Source organism: Rhea pennata, chromosome Z (genome assembly GCF_028389875.1).
Source record: "Rhea pennata isolate bPtePen1 chromosome Z, bPtePen1.pri, whole genome shotgun sequence".
Lineage (NCBI taxonomy): Eukaryota > Metazoa > Chordata > Aves > Rheiformes > Rheidae > Rhea > Rhea pennata.
In genome coordinates, this window is record NC_084702.1 from 70557707 (window position 1) to 70575839 (window position 18133).

General features: G+C 48.9%; 1 protein-coding gene across 1 annotated transcript in view; it reads right to left on the reverse strand.

Annotated features, from left to right (window-relative positions):
• TLN1 (talin 1) overlaps positions 1 to 18133 on the reverse strand; it is a 60702-nt gene that overhangs the window by 35824 nt on the left and 6745 nt on the right. The window contains exons 2-3 of the mRNA XM_062600660.1: positions 5364 to 5527; positions 56 to 153 (exon numbers count right to left, since the gene is read on the reverse strand). Of these exons, the coding sequence (XP_062456644.1) occupies positions 56 to 153; positions 5364 to 5493 (228 nt within the window). The 5' untranslated portion in view covers positions 5494 to 5527. The remainder of the gene's footprint in view (positions 1 to 55; positions 154 to 5363; positions 5528 to 18133) is intronic.

Below are 18133 nucleotides of genomic sequence, written 5' to 3' on the forward strand. Positions count from 1 at the left end.
TCTGATTGCAGAGCTAGGAGGGCACCAGATGGAAATACGGGGTCTGGATGCTTACCCCATTGCGAAGCATGTAATAGTCCAGAGCCTTCCCAGCTTCCAGCCAGATCCCTTTCTTTGGGTCTTCATCCGAAAGGAACAGCCCAAAATCATTGGCTGAAAAACACAGCAAGGTCTCTATCAGTGTGGCCTGAGAAGTCTGACACTGTGGGTCTGATCCCTGCACAGGTGCACAGCTCAAGAAAGCTCTCTGGAAATGTGTCTCCCTGTCAGGGTTGAATGACCAAGGGAAAAGAAGAAGGTTTGCTTCCTGGCCAGGCTAATGTGCAGCAGATGAGGGAGCTCTGCTAAGTAATGAAAGCAAGGAGAACTTGGAAAGAGAGCCAAGAATGGCGGTGTACAGGTCCTTCAAGATACCGGGCTGTGCTCAGAGATGTGCATCTGCAGGGTCCAGCCAAGCTGACCAACATGCAGGATACATAAGTACCTGTGCACACTGAAGCAGGCACCCGGAACCGCTATGAGCGGACTTACTTCAACACCAGAGGCCACACTGTAAACTTGGCCTCAGTGGTACAAGGCACTCTAACCTCCTCCCGGGGCTCAGCACTGGGACGCATGTTATTCAGTATCTCCACCAGTGACTAGGAGAAGGTCCATAGAGAAAACTGTTTGTTTGTGGATGACACTAAGTTCTTCTGTCAGGCTGACAGCAAGTGAGATCTTACTTCCTATTTTTTTGCCCACTCAGGTTTTAAGTTTCAGGATAGATGTTTTGTCATATATTTAACTATAGAAAAATCATTTAAAGCATGCCTACACAACAGTTAACTTGGAACTGACAGTTACAACTGAAGAAAGAGCTTAGAGTTGTGGTTGACAGCTCTCTGAAATCATTAGTGCACTGTGGAGCAGCAGCCAAAGAAAGCTAACAAAATGCAGGGCATCACCAAGAACAGTGCTGAGAACAAGATGGAGCTATCACTTTAACAGTCCATAAAAACTTGGCATGTGCACATCTTCAATACTAGATGGTCTAGTCTGCACATCTCCAGAAGGACATAGTATAGCTTGAAAAGATACAGAGAAGGGTAACTTAAATGATCAACCAGAAAGAGCATGTGCCTTAGTAGGAGAGACTAGAAAGGCTCATACTCCTCAGTTAGGTGGATAAGTGGTGGGTAAGTTAAGGGTAGAACTATTAATCAATGCTATATCGGAACTGGGGAGTACTCAATGAAACTTGTAGGACATCAGAGTAAAACAAAGAAAAGAAGGTTTATACAATGGGAAATCAATTTCTTGAGCTCACTGACCCAGGAGGTTGTGGAAGCAAGGTCAAAAAGGGACTAAAACCTGTAGACAAAAGATCCTTCGATGGATACTGGGAAGGGATGTCTATCTAACATCCCAAATCTAACCACTTTGGGTACTGGTAAAATAAAAGGGAGATGGAGTGCACAGAGTCGCCAGGCTTACATGCACTCCCAAAAGCCCATCCCGTCTCCCCTGATGGAGGCAGGGCTGCGGGCACGGGGAACACTGCTCTGACCCAGGGGGACATAGCGAGGACAGTTCCTGATCACTGATCACAAAGGGCCAGAACTACACCTGCCTTCGCTCTAGAAAAATTTTTCCACCTTTCGTCCAGCTCTGGACTGGAGGGTGTCTTGGCTTCCTCAGTCCAGTTGTTTGCTGGTCACTAATTTTATAAGCAGTCATCTGCTTGGCAGTTTTCTGTAGGGAGGAAAAATTTCCTGAGCTATCACACTCTTGCCTAGCTAATACTGTGGTTAGGATCTTTCTAAACAAATGACTGAACAGAGAGCAGAAATAATCAGTGGTGCTTGCTTTTTTTATTTATTATTTTTTTTAAAAAAAAACACTATTTTTGAAAGCAAATTCTAAGAGGATAATTCTAAAGCTGTGAAAACTAAAAAGCCAATCCTATATCCATAGTGTAAGAGGGGAGAGGTGCTTCCTGAGATAGAGCAAGATCACAGCTAGAAACTTGCACCAAATCTTCCAGAATCCAGCAAGGTATCTCAGCACATAACACACAAAGACACTGGCTTTCAGAGAATGCAATACCAAAAATTAAGTGGTTTGGTAAGCGAGACGCACTGAAACAGCACTGAAACCCATGCAAGAGGCAGGGGAATCTGGGTGATGCATGGGACAACTGATCACAGTTCCCTTTCCTGGCCCAGAAAGAAGAGCTGCAGAGGAACACCTGCTCAGGAAGGGCTAGTTGGGAAGTAACCTGGGTCGTGGATTGTGTTAAGATACTTCACTCAGATTTAACTAAGTTAAACACCTGCTCAAAAAGACAAAAAAAAAAAAAAATCCAGAACTACTCAAAAAGGGATCTATGAGTGCCACAGAGTAAGTACAGTGAAGACAAACAAAAGATGCCAGGATCTAACAGAAACAGTAGAGCTATGAGCTAGAGATGAAGGTGAAAGTGAATAAATGGATTGGCTGTATCTGGTTACCAAAACTGCAACCCAAGCCCTTAGGAGGGAGGCAGAACATTGGTGGAAGAGAAGCTGGTAAGGAGCAGAGATGCAAAGCTCAGAAGCAGCTCCCCAATGAGATCTGACCAGAGCTTCAAAGCTCAGACTCTCCGACAATGGAAAGCACCAGTTCTTTTAAAGAAAAACTGTTAAAAAAAAAAAAAAAAAAAAAAAGAAAAAGAAAAAGAAAAAGGAAAAGAGAAAAGAAACTTGAGAATAACCAATTCCCTTTAAGGTTTTATCTTTTTCTTTTATAGGTAGCCTGGCTCATGTCCAGGAGCAAGAAATATAATGTTTCTTCTAATGCTATTACAGCTTTGGCTCTATATAAAGATCCAGTCCCTCTTCAAAACCAAAAGTCTTGGTCCGAAAGTCTTTCTGTAACAATGCATTCAACAGACCAACAGGACATAAAGTTAAAAAAAAAAAAAAAGAAGAAGAAGTGAAAAAGCATTTCCTTTACTCCACATGGCATTTGCTGCTTTCAGATTTCACAGTACTCCTCCTGCACGGGCAGCTCACTCTCCCGCTCGCAGAGCCTCCCACAGTCATGGACTCATCCCGTCCCTTCTGACCAGCTCCAGCAGGACCTCCTCACCTCCCACCAGGTCAAGATTTCTAGGCCCCAGCTTGTCTCCCTGCTGCTTTCGGAGCCCGTGGTCAAGGTTATACTGCCCACGGTGCTCGGACGAAACCCCACCCTTTACTAGCACTAATATTTTCCGCGCTGCTCCCTGTTCCTCTTCTGCATGCCTCCTGACATCACATTTGCTTTTTGCTTAACGCATTGCTATATAGAGGCCTTTACTCAGCTGCCTGTGGTGACACCAGCTCCCCTTCATGAGTTAAAGCAGTTCATTTATAACAGGCAGAGACCTTTTAGGAACTGGCATTCACACTTGGCAGAGAGAATTGGCATCCAGTTGGGAGAGGAGTTACTTCACTCCAGGGAAAGCCAGGATGACTTAGCTGAGGAGAAGAGCTGCAGGGAGCCTGTGGCACAGGCAGTGATAGTAACCCCAAAACTGGCAGTAAGACTCAGTCTTGCTGTCCCACCCCCGTATATGCTTGCAGCAATCGTGCTATGTGTACAACACGTATTCTAGAGGATGAATCAAATCTCGAGGTCATTTGTTGCAAGGTTAATTCTGAGCCTCCAAGAACCAGGGAGATACTAGAACTGAGCAGCTGAGCAAGGTCAGAGTACCAGCACTTCCCAGGACTCACAGAGAACTGCTGGGGAGGGACAGACCAGACCAAAGACAATATATTTCCCAACAAAGGAAATGTTCATTTATATCGTTTATTAATACTTCTTAGAACCAGGGCAACTGTTTAAACCCATCCAAACAACTGATCTTGGCTCCTTGTAATAATTACAAACAGGAGAGAAGAGAGAGGAAGGGCAGTAGGCTTAGAGTTTGATGACTATTTCACTTTCAGACGCGTTTCCCTACCCCATACCCCAATTTCTTCCAAGGTATAAATAAAGGAGCCCAAAAAGCTCAATGCCTTGGTCCCATGATAGCAACCTGAAAGCACACAGGGTTTTCTAGGATCAGGTGGGTATTCAAAGGGAGCACATTGCTTCCGTCTTGCACCACTAAGGAGCTGCAGGCTGGCTAAGGGAGTGTCAAGTCACCACTTCTCTTCAGGACCATTAGCAGGAGAGATCTAGGGGAGCAAATGCTCAGGAGATGCAAGAGTTACAGAACCAGATCATTCAATTGTAGCAATTAAATGTGCTTTAAAAACTAACAACAACAAAAACAAAACCCCCCTGATGTTACAAAGTGACAAACTGAGCCAGATAGGCCTATAACAGAATAAAGTCCTTTCATTTAACCTGAAGCTTTATCCAGCTGCATCTACTATGTCCAGGTAATACCAGCTCTTGTGCTCTATCCTATTCTTTTGGGGGCCACAAATCTGCACAGTGGGGACACTAGCTTAATTTTTTGTAACCTATCCACCCAGCAAAGGGTAGGGAAATCTCCAGACTGAAGAGCTACGTCAGAAAACTTCCCCAGAAAGTTCTTGCAGAGCAGGGCTTATAACACTGTCAAACAAAACTCTGAGCTACTTTCATCTCTCAGTGTAAGGGAAATTTTCCAGACTTTGAATCATAGTCATGGCACTTTTCTGAATACTTTCCAATGGAACCATGGTCTTGGATAAGGACAATTTATCAGATGCAGAATGTTTTGCATGGATGTAGCAGTTTCAACAAAATCCTCACCAGTAAAAGCTTCTCGAGTTCAGAATAAAGTGTTTTTTGCACAAGATGGTGGCTGCAAAACAACCAACAACCTGGAGCAGTTACCAGGGAAGGAGAAGAGTCAGGCTCTGGTCTCAGTCAGGCAGGGGAAATGTGAGCCTAGTTCTCCCCATACTAGGAAAGCACCACAATAATCACACTGACTATTCTGTTCTACGTGGAAAAATATCCAGAACTGCACTGGGACAAAACTGAAGGAGGTTTTTGGAGTGTTTGAGGGGTTTTTTGTTCCCCCCTCCCCAAAGGGAATGTATAACCATTTACTGACCAAACATAGCAGGTCACAGAGCACACAGAAATGAGATGTAACCTGTCCAAAGCTGCAGAACTGGGAGAGGGGGCTTTGTGTCCAGGAAAAGGCTCGTGTCTAAAGGGTGTTAGCACTAGAAACACGAGAAGTCTTTCAGAGAAATTTGTAGGGGCATAAGAAGAGGGAAAAGGGAGATTCAGTGGGGAAAGCAGAAGAAATGCTTTGACAGGAAAGTAGAACAGGACAGGGAATGACCCCAAGGAACGGGGCAGGAGCACTAGCTGAGACAGGATGGCACCGGCCACCAGAGCAAGTTACTCACGTTGCCCCATCTGGGCCTCAGGCACCCGCTCCCGGATCATCCGGCAGGCATCATACACCATGGTGGAAGGCTCGAACTGCATGGTCTTCACTACATTGCCGATGCTGATCTTCAGCGAGAGGGCAACCATGGTGGCGGTTGGACAGTCCCCACTCCTGCGTCACCTGCCAGAGGAGACAGAACTGGATCAGTTCTCACTGCTGGGCCTGCACCGACATCAGTATCTCACTGCTGCTCAAGGAATCTCAATTCCTCCCATCCCAGGAAGCCAGTAGGTTGCAGTCACACAGCTACAAGAGGAAGCCATTTCACTGAAATGTCCCTGCTTGTTCAGAAAACTCAGCCAGCACTGTCCCTTCCACAACTCAGGACACAGGGTCTTTGCTGTGTTTTCCCTCTGCCATGACCTTTTCCTCCTGAAAGTTGGGAAATGGCTTCTAATTACAAACAAGGACTATATCCTGTGACTAGCTACTCCTTTATGTGTATTTAAGAGCCCACGAAAAGGTTCCATTTCCCATCTCTGTGCTAATGCAGGGGAGAAGGTTCCAGTAATGGATATCTCCAACCAGATAGACAAAGGCATCTATGCAAGGTCCTTCATAAATACAAGGACTTCAAATGAAATTCAGAACCTGTGATCTCTTTACACACAAAGACTGTCTGGGATCTTCAGCGAAAGTTAAGGGCTGTTGTCTCCCTATCAGGCCTTGACTCCAAGGTCGCACAATCAATTTTGTTCAAATACAGAAGTGACCATAGCTGTTACTCAGCACAGACACTGTCAGCAAGAAGGAAATGAGTGCATGGGAGTACTGTGAGATAAAGTGGGAGAGAATAATGGAAGGATTTATAATTAAAACTGCCATGACACAGAAACCACAAGAGGAAAACTAAACTTCAACCTTGAGCCAGCAGGGTCCTGCCCTAGCTATCAGGACTCCTCAGAGGTCCCACATCAACATCTGACAGTGCTAAGCCAGGAGACTAAGACAAGAGCTGTGACCCTCAACCACTCAAAAACTCCTCAGAATGTATGACAGGCACTCACACTTCCTAGAGATGAGGGACCCATAGAAACGGAAGAGCCTGGAGCTGCTCAGAGAGAAGAGATAAGCAAAGGGAGAGGGTGGCTCCTATCTGCTCCCGTACCCCTGGAGAGGGAAGACCATAAAATTGAATGATGGCCAATTAAAAGCTGAGGGAAGAAAATACTTTTTATATGTTGCAGGATTTCTTGGTGGCACCCCCTGCCCCTGCCTGGAGAACATTGGGTCAAATCAGTAAGAACAGAAGCCGTAGAGGCAACTGAGTAAAAGCAAAGGGACTCTCCGGTCCTGAATAAGAGCCAGGAACTTGCTCACAAAACACAGATCTCCCCACAGGGTATTTAGTGACTCCTTCCTTTGTGGCTCTAAGTTGCAGGAGAAACAGGATACAAGGCATCACACAGCCTGGGATGGCACAGAGATCCTAATGGCAGCCGGCAGCAGGGTTGAAAATGCTGCAGCTCACCTGAGGAGAGCTTCTGTTCAGACGAGGAGTCGCTAACAACTGTGTACATCTCAAAAAGAGGAAATTTCTTGTGTGAATAAGGAAGTTCAGCTGCATGCATCAGTTCACTCCTCATTGCTTACAGACACCCCATGGGGAGGCATCAGCCCCATACGCACTTGGGGCAGGGAAGGGAAGAGCACCCATTTCCTCCTCCACTCCATGCAATCCACAGTCACTTTGCCGACTCTGCAACCACCTCCCTTAAAATGTCATTCCCAGGCCCCAGCTTTCTGACAGACCCAGGGCAGACCAGCGATATGCTCTTGGAAGGGATGCAGTGCAACATGTCACGGTGCAGCCACAGCAGGAGACGGTCAGCCTGGCAAGCCTACGTGGGCCAGGAGCAAGGGACCTGAGAGGAGCAGGCATGGAGCCGTGGGAGACCTGAACTGCAGCAGCAAAGAGGATGAAGAGGAAGGTGGTGGTGGTGAGGGGGGGATCAGCAATATGCAGTATGTCAGAACTCCTTCAGCCTCCTGCCTGTTCTCTCCATCCAGGTAACTCTTCTCTTGCTGTCCTCCTCCCAAACTCACGTACTTTCTCTGGGGCAACAGCTTCTCTTCGTGCACCCCACTGCCTCCTCACAGACCCCTCCGATGGGGCGAACAAGCCTGCCCGAGCACTCAGCAGGGTAATTCCCACACAGGGCCCAAGTGGAAGTTCAGCAAGAGGACTAGCGCTCCCCAGAGCTGAGCGCAGCCCGGCTGTGGGAAAAGGTTCGGTTGTGTAAGCCAGGGCAGGCCCCTCGGGGAGCTCGGCGAGAGGTCAGCAGGCTCGCAGCGCGGCGCGCGGCCCAGGGCAGGTCTCCCCTGGGAGCGGGACGCTGCCCAGCTTGCTCCGCTCTGCGGCACGTGCTGGCGTTTTACCTGCCAGGCTTGGTAGCAGCTGCTATTACAGCTTGAGGAGGAAAACAGGTTGCTGAACACTGTCAGCAAGGAGTGTGCCCACACACCACAGGAGGCGCAGAAGGGTGCTTCCTGCGGCACAGAGAAGTGGTTTTGGTGCCAGAAGCCTGTGAAAAGAGTAAAAACTTGCCAGCCAGAAAAGGCACAAGAGAGAAAAGAGCCACAGGACTGAGAAGACTCCTGTATCCTGACCCGATTGCTCTGACATCCAGCGCTCTCCTACCATGGCAGGAATTGGCCAGAGAGAAACAAGGCATGCTGGAGGCGGCCTGCGAGCCCTGCTCCCAGCAGCCTTGGGCCCTGCAGCTGCCTGAATGACCTAAGTGTCCCGAGAAGCAAGTCCCTCTGGGTCAACTTGTCCAGGGCTGCCAGTGTCTCCTCCAAGCCTCCTTCAGAAGAGGCTCACGGGAGAAGACCGGCAGTACCACACTGCTGCAGAGCCTGCCATAGCATCACCACGGGGCAGGCTGCCACCTGCTACACAGCTGTCTGCTGTGGTTGCAAGCTCCTGGAGGGCTGCAGTGCCATTACTTCCTCAGTCCCAGCATGCAGAGCAACTACTCATGCCCCTAAACTTCTCATTCAGCATGCTGAAGGCTGATTTTCCTCCCAGCATCCAGAAAGGATGTCAGATTTCCAGCCTGCAGTTGCCAGAGTGGGATGTTGAGGGAGTTCCCAGAGCGAGCCAAGGGCATGGCAGGAAGGAGGAGCCCAGCAGCTGTGGAAGAGTGAGTGTCTCACCTGAATGTGGTCCTCAAGCCTCTCTTTTCCCTCCCACTCTCAAAAGTGCCAGGAGTTATTTCTAAAACTGCAGGCACCAAGCACTAGCCAAGCTGACCTTCTGCCCTCCACAGGCACTCATTTCTCACTTTTTCCTACCATAACCACCCGGCCCCAAAACTGTCGACAGTCACCTCTCCGCCACCAGCCTCGCTGGCTGCTCCAGCTCCGCACAGCTTATTGAGTCAGAGCCTCAAAAAAAAATAAATAAAATCGCAGGCCCACAGTGGCTTGTAAGGCACTGAGCAGCACCAAGAGCCCACGCTCCACCGCACCGGTCCCACGCTCCACCGCAAACAAACCCCACCTCGCTTTGCCGATACGTGGCTGCCGGTTTCCTGCCGCAGCTGCACACACGCTCCTCTGCAGGGCTTCGGCGCAGCCGGGACTACAAGGCTGCCTGAAGGAGCCTGCAGCGCAGGTGAGAAAGGCTGCGAGATGCACCTTGCAGCCCAGGGAGCTGCTCCGGGCCGGATAGCGGGGGGTGGCCCCACTCCTGGGGTCAAGCTGACAAACCACACTCAGAGCATTTTGCTCCCCCCCCCCCCCCACTTTCCCCCAAAGCAGCAAATGTCTCTGCAGGGCAAAAGCAAAATGGAGAAGCAGGCAGAGTACCGTGAAACACTTGTGTACTTCCCTCTTGGGACTTACCCTGCTGTCCAGCAAGCAGGCTGCAAGCTTGTGGCACTGGCCACCTCACGGACACAGCCCAAACCAGACAAGCTCATACCACTTCCACCAGCACAGTTAACATTTTGCAGATGAACTGGCCTGGCACCACTGTCCAGCCTGTAGCAATAGTGAGCCATAAACCCAGCAGCAATACACACTGTCGAAATGGGAATTTAGAAAATGGTGACTGGGTTGGGTGCAGTGGGAAAAACAACAATATAGCTGGACCCTGCAGTTAGGACGCATGTTGTACAACTAGGATCTACAACACACTATTACAACAGGAGCCAACTCCCAGGATGCACTGACAGTTTGGTTTCTATTACCCAAGTTTCTCCAGCTCAGGCTCAGAAGCAGCAGAGGTTTTTGCTCTATCTACTGCCCCTGGGTCATCTCCAAACCCAGCCACTTCCCTTTCTTCTATACCCAGGATCTAGCTTTTCTATTGCAGGAAGATGATAGATGTCCAGGAATCCAACATCCAAGAATGCAGCTCCTGCTGTTCATGTCATGCGATCCCAGGCTGACCAGTGCCACCTGGATAACTTTTGTTTCTCACCCACAGTATGTTTCAGAGAGCAGGCCCAGTCTCCAGTCTGTTTGCTCCTAGTCAGTCCATTCTCATTTCTTCTCAATTTCAGACAGCACGCCCAGCAGCAGCCAACTGAATGCTGGGCTAACTACATGCCTGCAGATCTTCAAACAACCCACCAGCCTGGTGGGTATCCCAGGCATGAACTCAAATTGTCAAGAATTACAGATTTTTATGACTTATTTAAGAAAAGGGAATAATAACTAAACCCAGAAGAGGACAAAGCCAGCCTAGGCTGTGAACCAGCTGTCCCAGGAGGCGTGGGCAATGCTGACAGCCAGACTCGGGATCCAACATCAGAGACAGGTAGAGCTATCTAGCTAGCAACGGCCACCCCAGTCGACACGAGAGGAACTCCTGCCTGCGATCCGGCAACAATCGCGCGCCAGAAGCCCGCCAGACCTCTGCCTCTGGACAGAGGAAGACCACTTTCTGCAAAGTCAGGCTCTGTCCTGGGATCAAATCCTCAGCGCTTCAGGGACCACTTTGCAGTCCCAGACCCATCTCTGGCTACAGATCAGGCGGCTCCTGAGGAACAACAGCAAAGGAAACTGCCTGTCCAGCACCATTCTCTGACAAGATGCAGCCAGAGCCCTGAGGCAGAACCTGCCCCAATTTGAAGTGACAAAAGCTTTTGAATTCATTGAGGGGAGAAAAAGGAAGCTCAGAGCAGTTGCTGGTCTATACTGCACTTACATGCTGCAATGAATTTGCATGAGCAGTTTTTGTGGTATTAGAAAAGCCACAGTCTCTGCTAGGATGGCAGAATAGCACTAGGATCCTCTCCCCTTCCTTAGTCAGTTGATTTCCAGGCATAAGTGCTGTCTTTGCAGACCTGCTCTTAGTATCTGCCCCGTGGCAGCTGAACAAGCACCAGCTCTCCAACTAGCACTCCCATTCATCAAAAGCACCAGGTTGGAAGGCACCATTCCCCCTGCGTACGGTATGAGCACTCTGAGGGTCTACTGCAGCAGATGCTGCCCAAATCCAGGATAAGAGCCTTTGCACAAAGCAACCTGCAGAAGGACAGATGCACAGCAGGAAGGGAGGCAGCACAGCACAGAGGAGCTGCAGTGCCCAAGGCCCGGAGTCGGAGAGACGGGAAGAAATTGTGAGCTCCCAGCTCACAAGGCCAGGCCTCCTCATCTTGGACCTTCAGGCAACCCAGAATCACCCACAGTCCCTGCAGAAGAGATGTTTCACTCTTCACCTTTGTCCCTGCTTGCTCAGTGTCTGATGTGTGCAGTCCTGACAGCACAGGCCCACATCACATCTAACACAGAGTAACTAGAAGACGTACACCAAGAAGGGTAGTGTTCATGCCGCTCCCTCCCTCCCCATCAGATCTAGAGATTACCCAGCTGCAGGGCATGTTTTCTCAGCAATCCAGCAAGCTCCTGGAGCAACAACTGTCCCGAGCCAGTCTGACCTGACTCACCTGCCACGGCAAGAAGCCAGACACGAAGCAGATACGGGCAGAGGACCGCCCCTTTCTGGCGGCGGCCTACAGTTATGTTATGTTGAATTACGCAACCTGACATGAGGTGGTTTAATTTATGCCCAAGTAAGTTTGTGTTGGTACTGAAAGGGTAATATCTTTTTCAGTTTCTCTCCTCAACTAGGCAGGCTCAACTCTTCCTTACACTAAGGCTCAGGAGGCCAGATGGTGAGGCAAACCAAGGAACAGCTCTGGAGACCTTGTGTGGTAGGAAATCCATCTTCCTGCCTGTGAGTGCCTTACTGGGATGGCATTAGTCCTGGTGAGTACTCTCAGACCTGATTCCAATTTAAATATATTCACCAGAGTGCCTCAATAGCAACTCTCTACATCCACTGCAGCAAAAAGAGCTCAGAGGACAGGAGAAGGGGCAGAGAGCCAGGAGTCTTCGAGTCATCCTCTCTGCCTGCTGGGTCTGCACTCTCCAAGTCTCTGCGCTGCTGCATGCAAGCCCCAGAATCAGCATTTCTGTGCATCAGGTGCCTTTGCTATGTAATTCAACACCTTGGATATCACATTTGCTGGAGAAGCAATATTAGGGATAAAGTAAGCAACCTGGCAAGACACCCACCCACAGCACTGAGTAGTGCTGAAGCTCTTGTAGCAATGCAGTGTGGTACAAGTGACTGCTACAGGAGCAGTGCTATGGAGCTAGGTGCTACATGGAACAGGCCCCAGCCAAGTCAAGCTTTAAGGAAATAACAGGTCAGCCTCAGAGTGAACATCCTCAAAAGGCCTCTGAAACACCAGGGCCAGGTTTAGTGACATAACTGAAACAACAATATTTTTACAACAGATCAAACTCAGAGAGAAATATCAAAAACAAAAGGAGGCTGTAAATAAGTCTGCCACCTGCCCACCCGTGGCTCGTAGGGAGAGTCCTTTCCATTAGGTTTACTCTCAGTCGAGCAGGCTCTCAACGCTTCTGCGGGTTGTGGTAACCTCTGTCTCTTGCTCTCTACAAAGCGTCATTCATTCCCTCCGTCCCGCTGCAGGCCCCGCAGCGTGGCTGCTCCCTGCTCTTCACAGCCATTCCCTAGTCTCTCCGCCAGCCCCAATCCTGCACTCTCCGGAAGTTATTCCCTTTCTTCTCCTCCCAAGCCCGCTCACAGGGAAGGGAAGGAGGAATGCGCACTCTCTAGAGGGAATGACTTGATCCAGAAAACAGACCTATGGACTTCCTTGTCCCAAGAGTACTCATGGGAAGTATCATATCTGCTGGTTCTGATTTTATTTTTTCTACCAGACATTCAATTACAGCTATCGGAAAAAAGGTTACCAGCTACATGCATCCTGAACATGACCCAGTAGCGTTCTTGGGCAAGGCATTTCAGCAGCCTCACTGCTGCCCTGTTGCAGCCTTTTAACAAAACAAAACATATCACAGTAACAGATGCTTCCATCACCTCACTCCCCAGTGCTGCCCAGGTCCTAAAAGAAACCTTGCTGTCAGAAGTGGCACTGGGCTTCTGAGTGGCACCAAACAACCCAAAGCAATTGGCTCAACACCCAGTTGAGCTGGCTCTGTCAGCCCAGTCTCTGCTAGCTGCTCTGAACCGCTGACTTGAGTGGGTTATGTGCAAGGAAACGGTCCCTGCTCCTTGAGGGGATGCTGGTCGTCCAGCATGGCACGGGCTGAGCAAGTGGCTGCATGCTTCCAGGGCTCCTACCCTGGACTGGACCAGCAGCTCAAGAAGCCTCAGACCATCACTCCTGGGGTGCGCATAGGGGACAGTCCTGACTGAGACATGCCCAGAAACTCAGAGGAGCAGCAAGGGAAGTCCCGGGAGGCAGCACGCCCCCGCGCTCAGCCAGTTCTTTAAGGGATTGAGGAGGAAAGAGCAAGACCTGAAATGGATAAAAATGATTTTGGTCAGGAATGAGTCAGAGCAAGCAGAAATAGAGGGGGATGGAAGGGTTGAGTACACAGGGAAGGCTGGGTCCGATTCCTGCATGCGTTCAAAGAGCAGCAATGCCAGGAGGGTCTGCCTCCACAGTGCCCTGCTCCTGGCATCTGGAGGAGCCCGGGAGTCCCTCCTGCTCGGGCGCAGGGACGGGGTTGTGAGCGAGGCTCTGGGGTCGGCGGGGTGGAGCGCGCTGCCTCCTCCGCCAGCGCGTGGAGACCTTCCAGCTCTGCATTCCTGAGCCGTTCAGCAATGTTTCTGCAAGAGCCGCTCGCGGAGGCCCACGGCTCCCCATTGGCTCCATGCACTGCTGACAAGGAATGAAATGTATTTCGGGTCTGGAGGGAGGCAGCCAGCAGCGCTGCAGCAGAGGAGCATCAGTGGTATGTGGAAGGGAGAAGGAGGCACTCAAACACGTGCAAACCCCTCCTCGGTTCGTGCATGTCCTGCTGCCACCAGCTTCCACCGCTTCCCTACTTCGCTACAGCTCCTCCTCTGTGCACACGCTCCTGGAGCTGGCGCAGGCAGTGCAGCACATCTTGCCCAAGTGCATCTGAGTTCCCAAATGCCTGCTCAGATCTTGCACACAGAAGTGCTTTTTTTTTTTTTTTTTTTTTTTACACTCCACCTCCAAGCTGTCCCACATCCCCCTCTCCTTACAGCACTAATGCTGCAAACGGCTCCACTCGGGCTCCAACTTTTCAGTACGCTCCTTACTGCAGCCTACTAATTGGGACTGCAAGCACTCAGCAACCACATGACATGGGTAATATAAAAAGTTTCCTACAAGTCCAAAGCTGCAACACTTCTATCATAAGAGGAATAACCTGCTCTAGAAGAGTTTTTTCCAATATTTCATACATTGCGCACCTTGCTGCAGTCACACCAGTTCTTGTCACCTTCTCTATACCCCAAAACATTCTCGAGTTGAACAGAAAACTGCTTTCCATCCCACCCTCTGAACCGCAGCAGCTGTAGGAAAAGCAGCGTGTGTCACTACCAAGACAAGGCCAGAACCCGTAAGGGAAACAAGGGAAAGAAGTCAGATGCTGACAGAGAGGAACAGAAACAGGCCAAGCCGCACCAGCACTGCAGGAACAGCAGGGTTACTCTTGCCCCAGCCATCCCCACAACTTGAACTTGCAATTCCTGCTTCTGAGAGCCACCCAAAACCAGGGGGCTCCTCACTGCTACAGCAGAGGTGCTCCTTAACATGCACCCTTCACGACAGGCTGCCTCTACACTCTTTGGCATGAGCGTCCCAGGAGCAGGTAGGAGCTTAGGCACGTGGAATCAAGCACCTGGGACTAAGCTCCCTCACTGCCTGCAAAACAAACTGAGAACACGCCTGGAGCACGGGCTGCTGAGACTTCTTGCAGTTGGGCTAACCAGCTCGCCGGGGAACAACATACGGGACCAAAGAGCACATGTCTGCAGGGAGCAAGGGATTTACAGCCAGGAAAAGCAGCCGTCTCCCCGAGCCGGGGGCCACGAGTGGGTAAAGCAGCCCAGCACTTCTCCCACATACATGGGTCAACAGTATCAGAATAAAATGAGGGATAACTGCAGCCTGGAGCAGGGGTGAGAAACTAGATTCATTCAGAGCTCCTTCAGCGTAAGGACTTGTAACTGGACGGTATCACTAGAGCAGCAAAGTACAGTCCTCTGCAGTCACAAGCATCTGTAGCAGGGATTTCTAACTCAGGATGTTCTGTGAGCCTTTTATTTTAGAGGCCACTTCTAGGTGCCGATTTTGGGCTCACAGTGAGAACAGGCAGGATTAAGGGCACCGCAACAGTGGAGCATTCAGGAAAGCTAACCATCCCATCTAAGGAGAAAAAAGGCATGCAGTCCCAGTCAGCCTAACCTGGAAAAAAACATCCTCCTGAACTCAAGCTCGGCGATGAGTTTAACCCTGAAGGCAGAAACAGCCTGTACATGGCAGGAGCACCAAGCATATAGGGCATTTTATGCCATCAGGAAGTGCTGGTACTTTAGCGTTGTTTCTACTACTAACTCCTGAAAAGGAAAGAGCAAATACCGTCCAAATTATGCACTGTAAATAAAACGTGGAGTTAGTGTATTAAAGATGGTGCAAGCAGGCAGCTACCCTTTCCACCTTGCTGTAAAACTGCCAGCATGCTATTCAAGAACACCTACTCTTTTACAAAAATGATCAATTCAATCAGCAATCGCACCACGAAGTGAACTGAAAGACAAACCTAACCGGAAAAACACGTCATTTTATAGTAAGAGCACGGCCTCCAACCCAGGACACGCAGTCTGAAGGGAGAAGCACAGTGCTCTGCCAGGCACAGCTCTTCTCCAGCTCCACGGGCCTCCACGACCGTCACTGACAACACACAGCACAAAGACAAGCATCAACTTTGTGTTCTGCGGAAAGCAAAGCGCTACCTTACAAGATGCAAGGACTCTGAGGAGGAAAAAGAAAATAAAAAGTCACGCTTTATGCCGTGCCTGCTTCATGCTTGAATCAGTGCAAAGTTCTGCAGCAGTGCAAGCGCTGAAAACGTCAAGCAGGTATTGAAAGGAAAGAAAGAGGATGCATTTTTATTTCCATATTCTGAGGAAACAACTTCAGCTGCAACAACTGAACATTGCTCACATTGATTTCTAAAGCAGAAATAATCTTTGCTATTTAAGTAGTACATTTTATCAATCCCTGCAACCATTTGTCAAGGAACGCAGTAATTAATCACGAGGCTTGCAAATCTGTCTGGATATCTCCTTCTGGAGAGATCTACTTTGATGGGGCACCAATCTGGCAGCTTAGTGGTGAAGGTTTGTGTGAACTTCCCTGTGGGTACTATGTTTTTAGGGGGGAAATATACATATTACATACATATATACATGCATCAGACCATGTAAGGGACAGAAGGAGAGTTCTGGTACAGTAAAACCAAACAAACTCTCACTGTCACACACAACCCAGAAGCAGCGCCACTAGAAAACCACCACAGTGATCTCCTCTACATTTCTTTGGCAGAGTCATCCCAAATGTTAAACACATCTTGCTGAGAAAGAAGAAACTCCAGTTTTCCCAAAGGGAGTTCAAAATTCCTTTCGCAAGAGGAAAGCTAGTGCTGCACTTTGCCACTGACAGGGAGCTCTCAAGAAGATCAAGCAGCGCGTTTGCAGCCAGCTGCTGCAAGCACGCTGACATTTGCACTTCGTGCAAAGGCGACTTTGATCGAAGCACAACAAGAGTCCTTTGACGCGCACAGATCTATCGAGATGTGCCGACTTTACAACAGCAACCGATGGAGATTTCAGAGGAACTGGACAGGCTGTAGGCTGGTGACACTACTCACGGTCTCCACGGCAATCTGGCGTCACCTAGACTAGAATGACTCCCAACCCAAGAAAAGATTTCACACGCTACTAAATGTCTAGTCAAAAGGATCCATGCTGAACCCACAAAAACGGGGAAGAGGCTGAAATGCACAGATGCAAATCTAAGTTTCCTCCTTTTCTTCTACTACCTAATATAGTTCCAAAACTTCTGCTTGAAGTCTAAGTATATAAAACAGTCTATAACGCCCAAATGATGTGAAATTACCAAAACAAAACAAAGGAAGGACAGCCAAATTTAAACTGTCCCTCTGCAGGGGGGGGAAGGAGGAGGAGAAAGGACAGACTTGATGAATGCACAAAATTTTTCTATACTGGCTAGACGCCAGAAAAAGCAAACATGTTAGTAATCATTTATTGGTATGCAAAAGCAGATAAGCAAACGTAGCAGCTAGCCAGCTAGTTAACAGCCTACAAGGTAGATGAACATATTTATGCGTTCAATTGAAAACTGCAAGATTTTCATCTGTGAAAATGTACACAATCATTTTCCAGCTTTGAGAAACGATCACGTTGCTTAACAGAGTTCCTGAATACGGACTTTCCTCTCCCAAAATTTTTGTGGGCTCCCATCCACCCCCCCCAGAAAACGTCCCATCTGCTTCCTTTCCCCCCGCCGCCCCGCAGCCACCCCGTAAGAGCGTTAGCAAGGTCTGGGGCCCGCGTTTATTATATTGAGGAAGCAGAGGGATGTTGCTGACTCACAGGCAGAAACGAGCCCAGAGCAGCAGCGTTTAAATGACCTTCAGCCTAACCCCAGGCATCCTTCCCGCTCGCTTGCAGTTGTGCAAACACACTGATCAATGAGAACAAGAATGACAGCTGACCTTGGGCAGCCTAAAGAAAAAAAGCTGTGCCAAAGCCCCAGGCTCTGCCTCTGCCAGATTGAGAACCAACTTGGTTTTCTGCTGTTTTCTACCTTTCAGAGCATGGATTTTTCTTCAGTGCTGTTTCAGTCTAAGAAACAGCTATGTCATTTCTGGGACCACCGAAAGTAAATTTTCCATCACATGATGTAACTGCTATATTTGTATCTACTGACTTTAGAGTAACAAAGCAAGAACAGTTGGGGAGTAAGTTCTATATTAATATATATATATATATATATATATATATATATCCATTAGTGCTACCAGACTGTCTTCAAACACAGTCTGCGCAACACACTGGTGGAAAGTTTCCAGAACAAATTGCAAATCTTCACCAAATAAAACAATTTTGCCATTTTAAACATAGAAGCTCTAAAGGAGACATCACACAAGACTGCTTTACAGCAATGTCAAAATATTTAGGAAAGACTGGAATATTCCTGCAGTCCATGTGTGGCAGCTGCGCAAGGATGGGAGAGCGACGGCTGAGACCTCTTTGCAGGAAGTTTTATCAGCCATTCTGCACAGCTACGGACTGCTAATAGCTCAGCAGCTGCAGCCAACTAGGGCTTTTTATAAGCACAGCAGTTACACACTTGGTTAACGTGGACTCTGACTGCC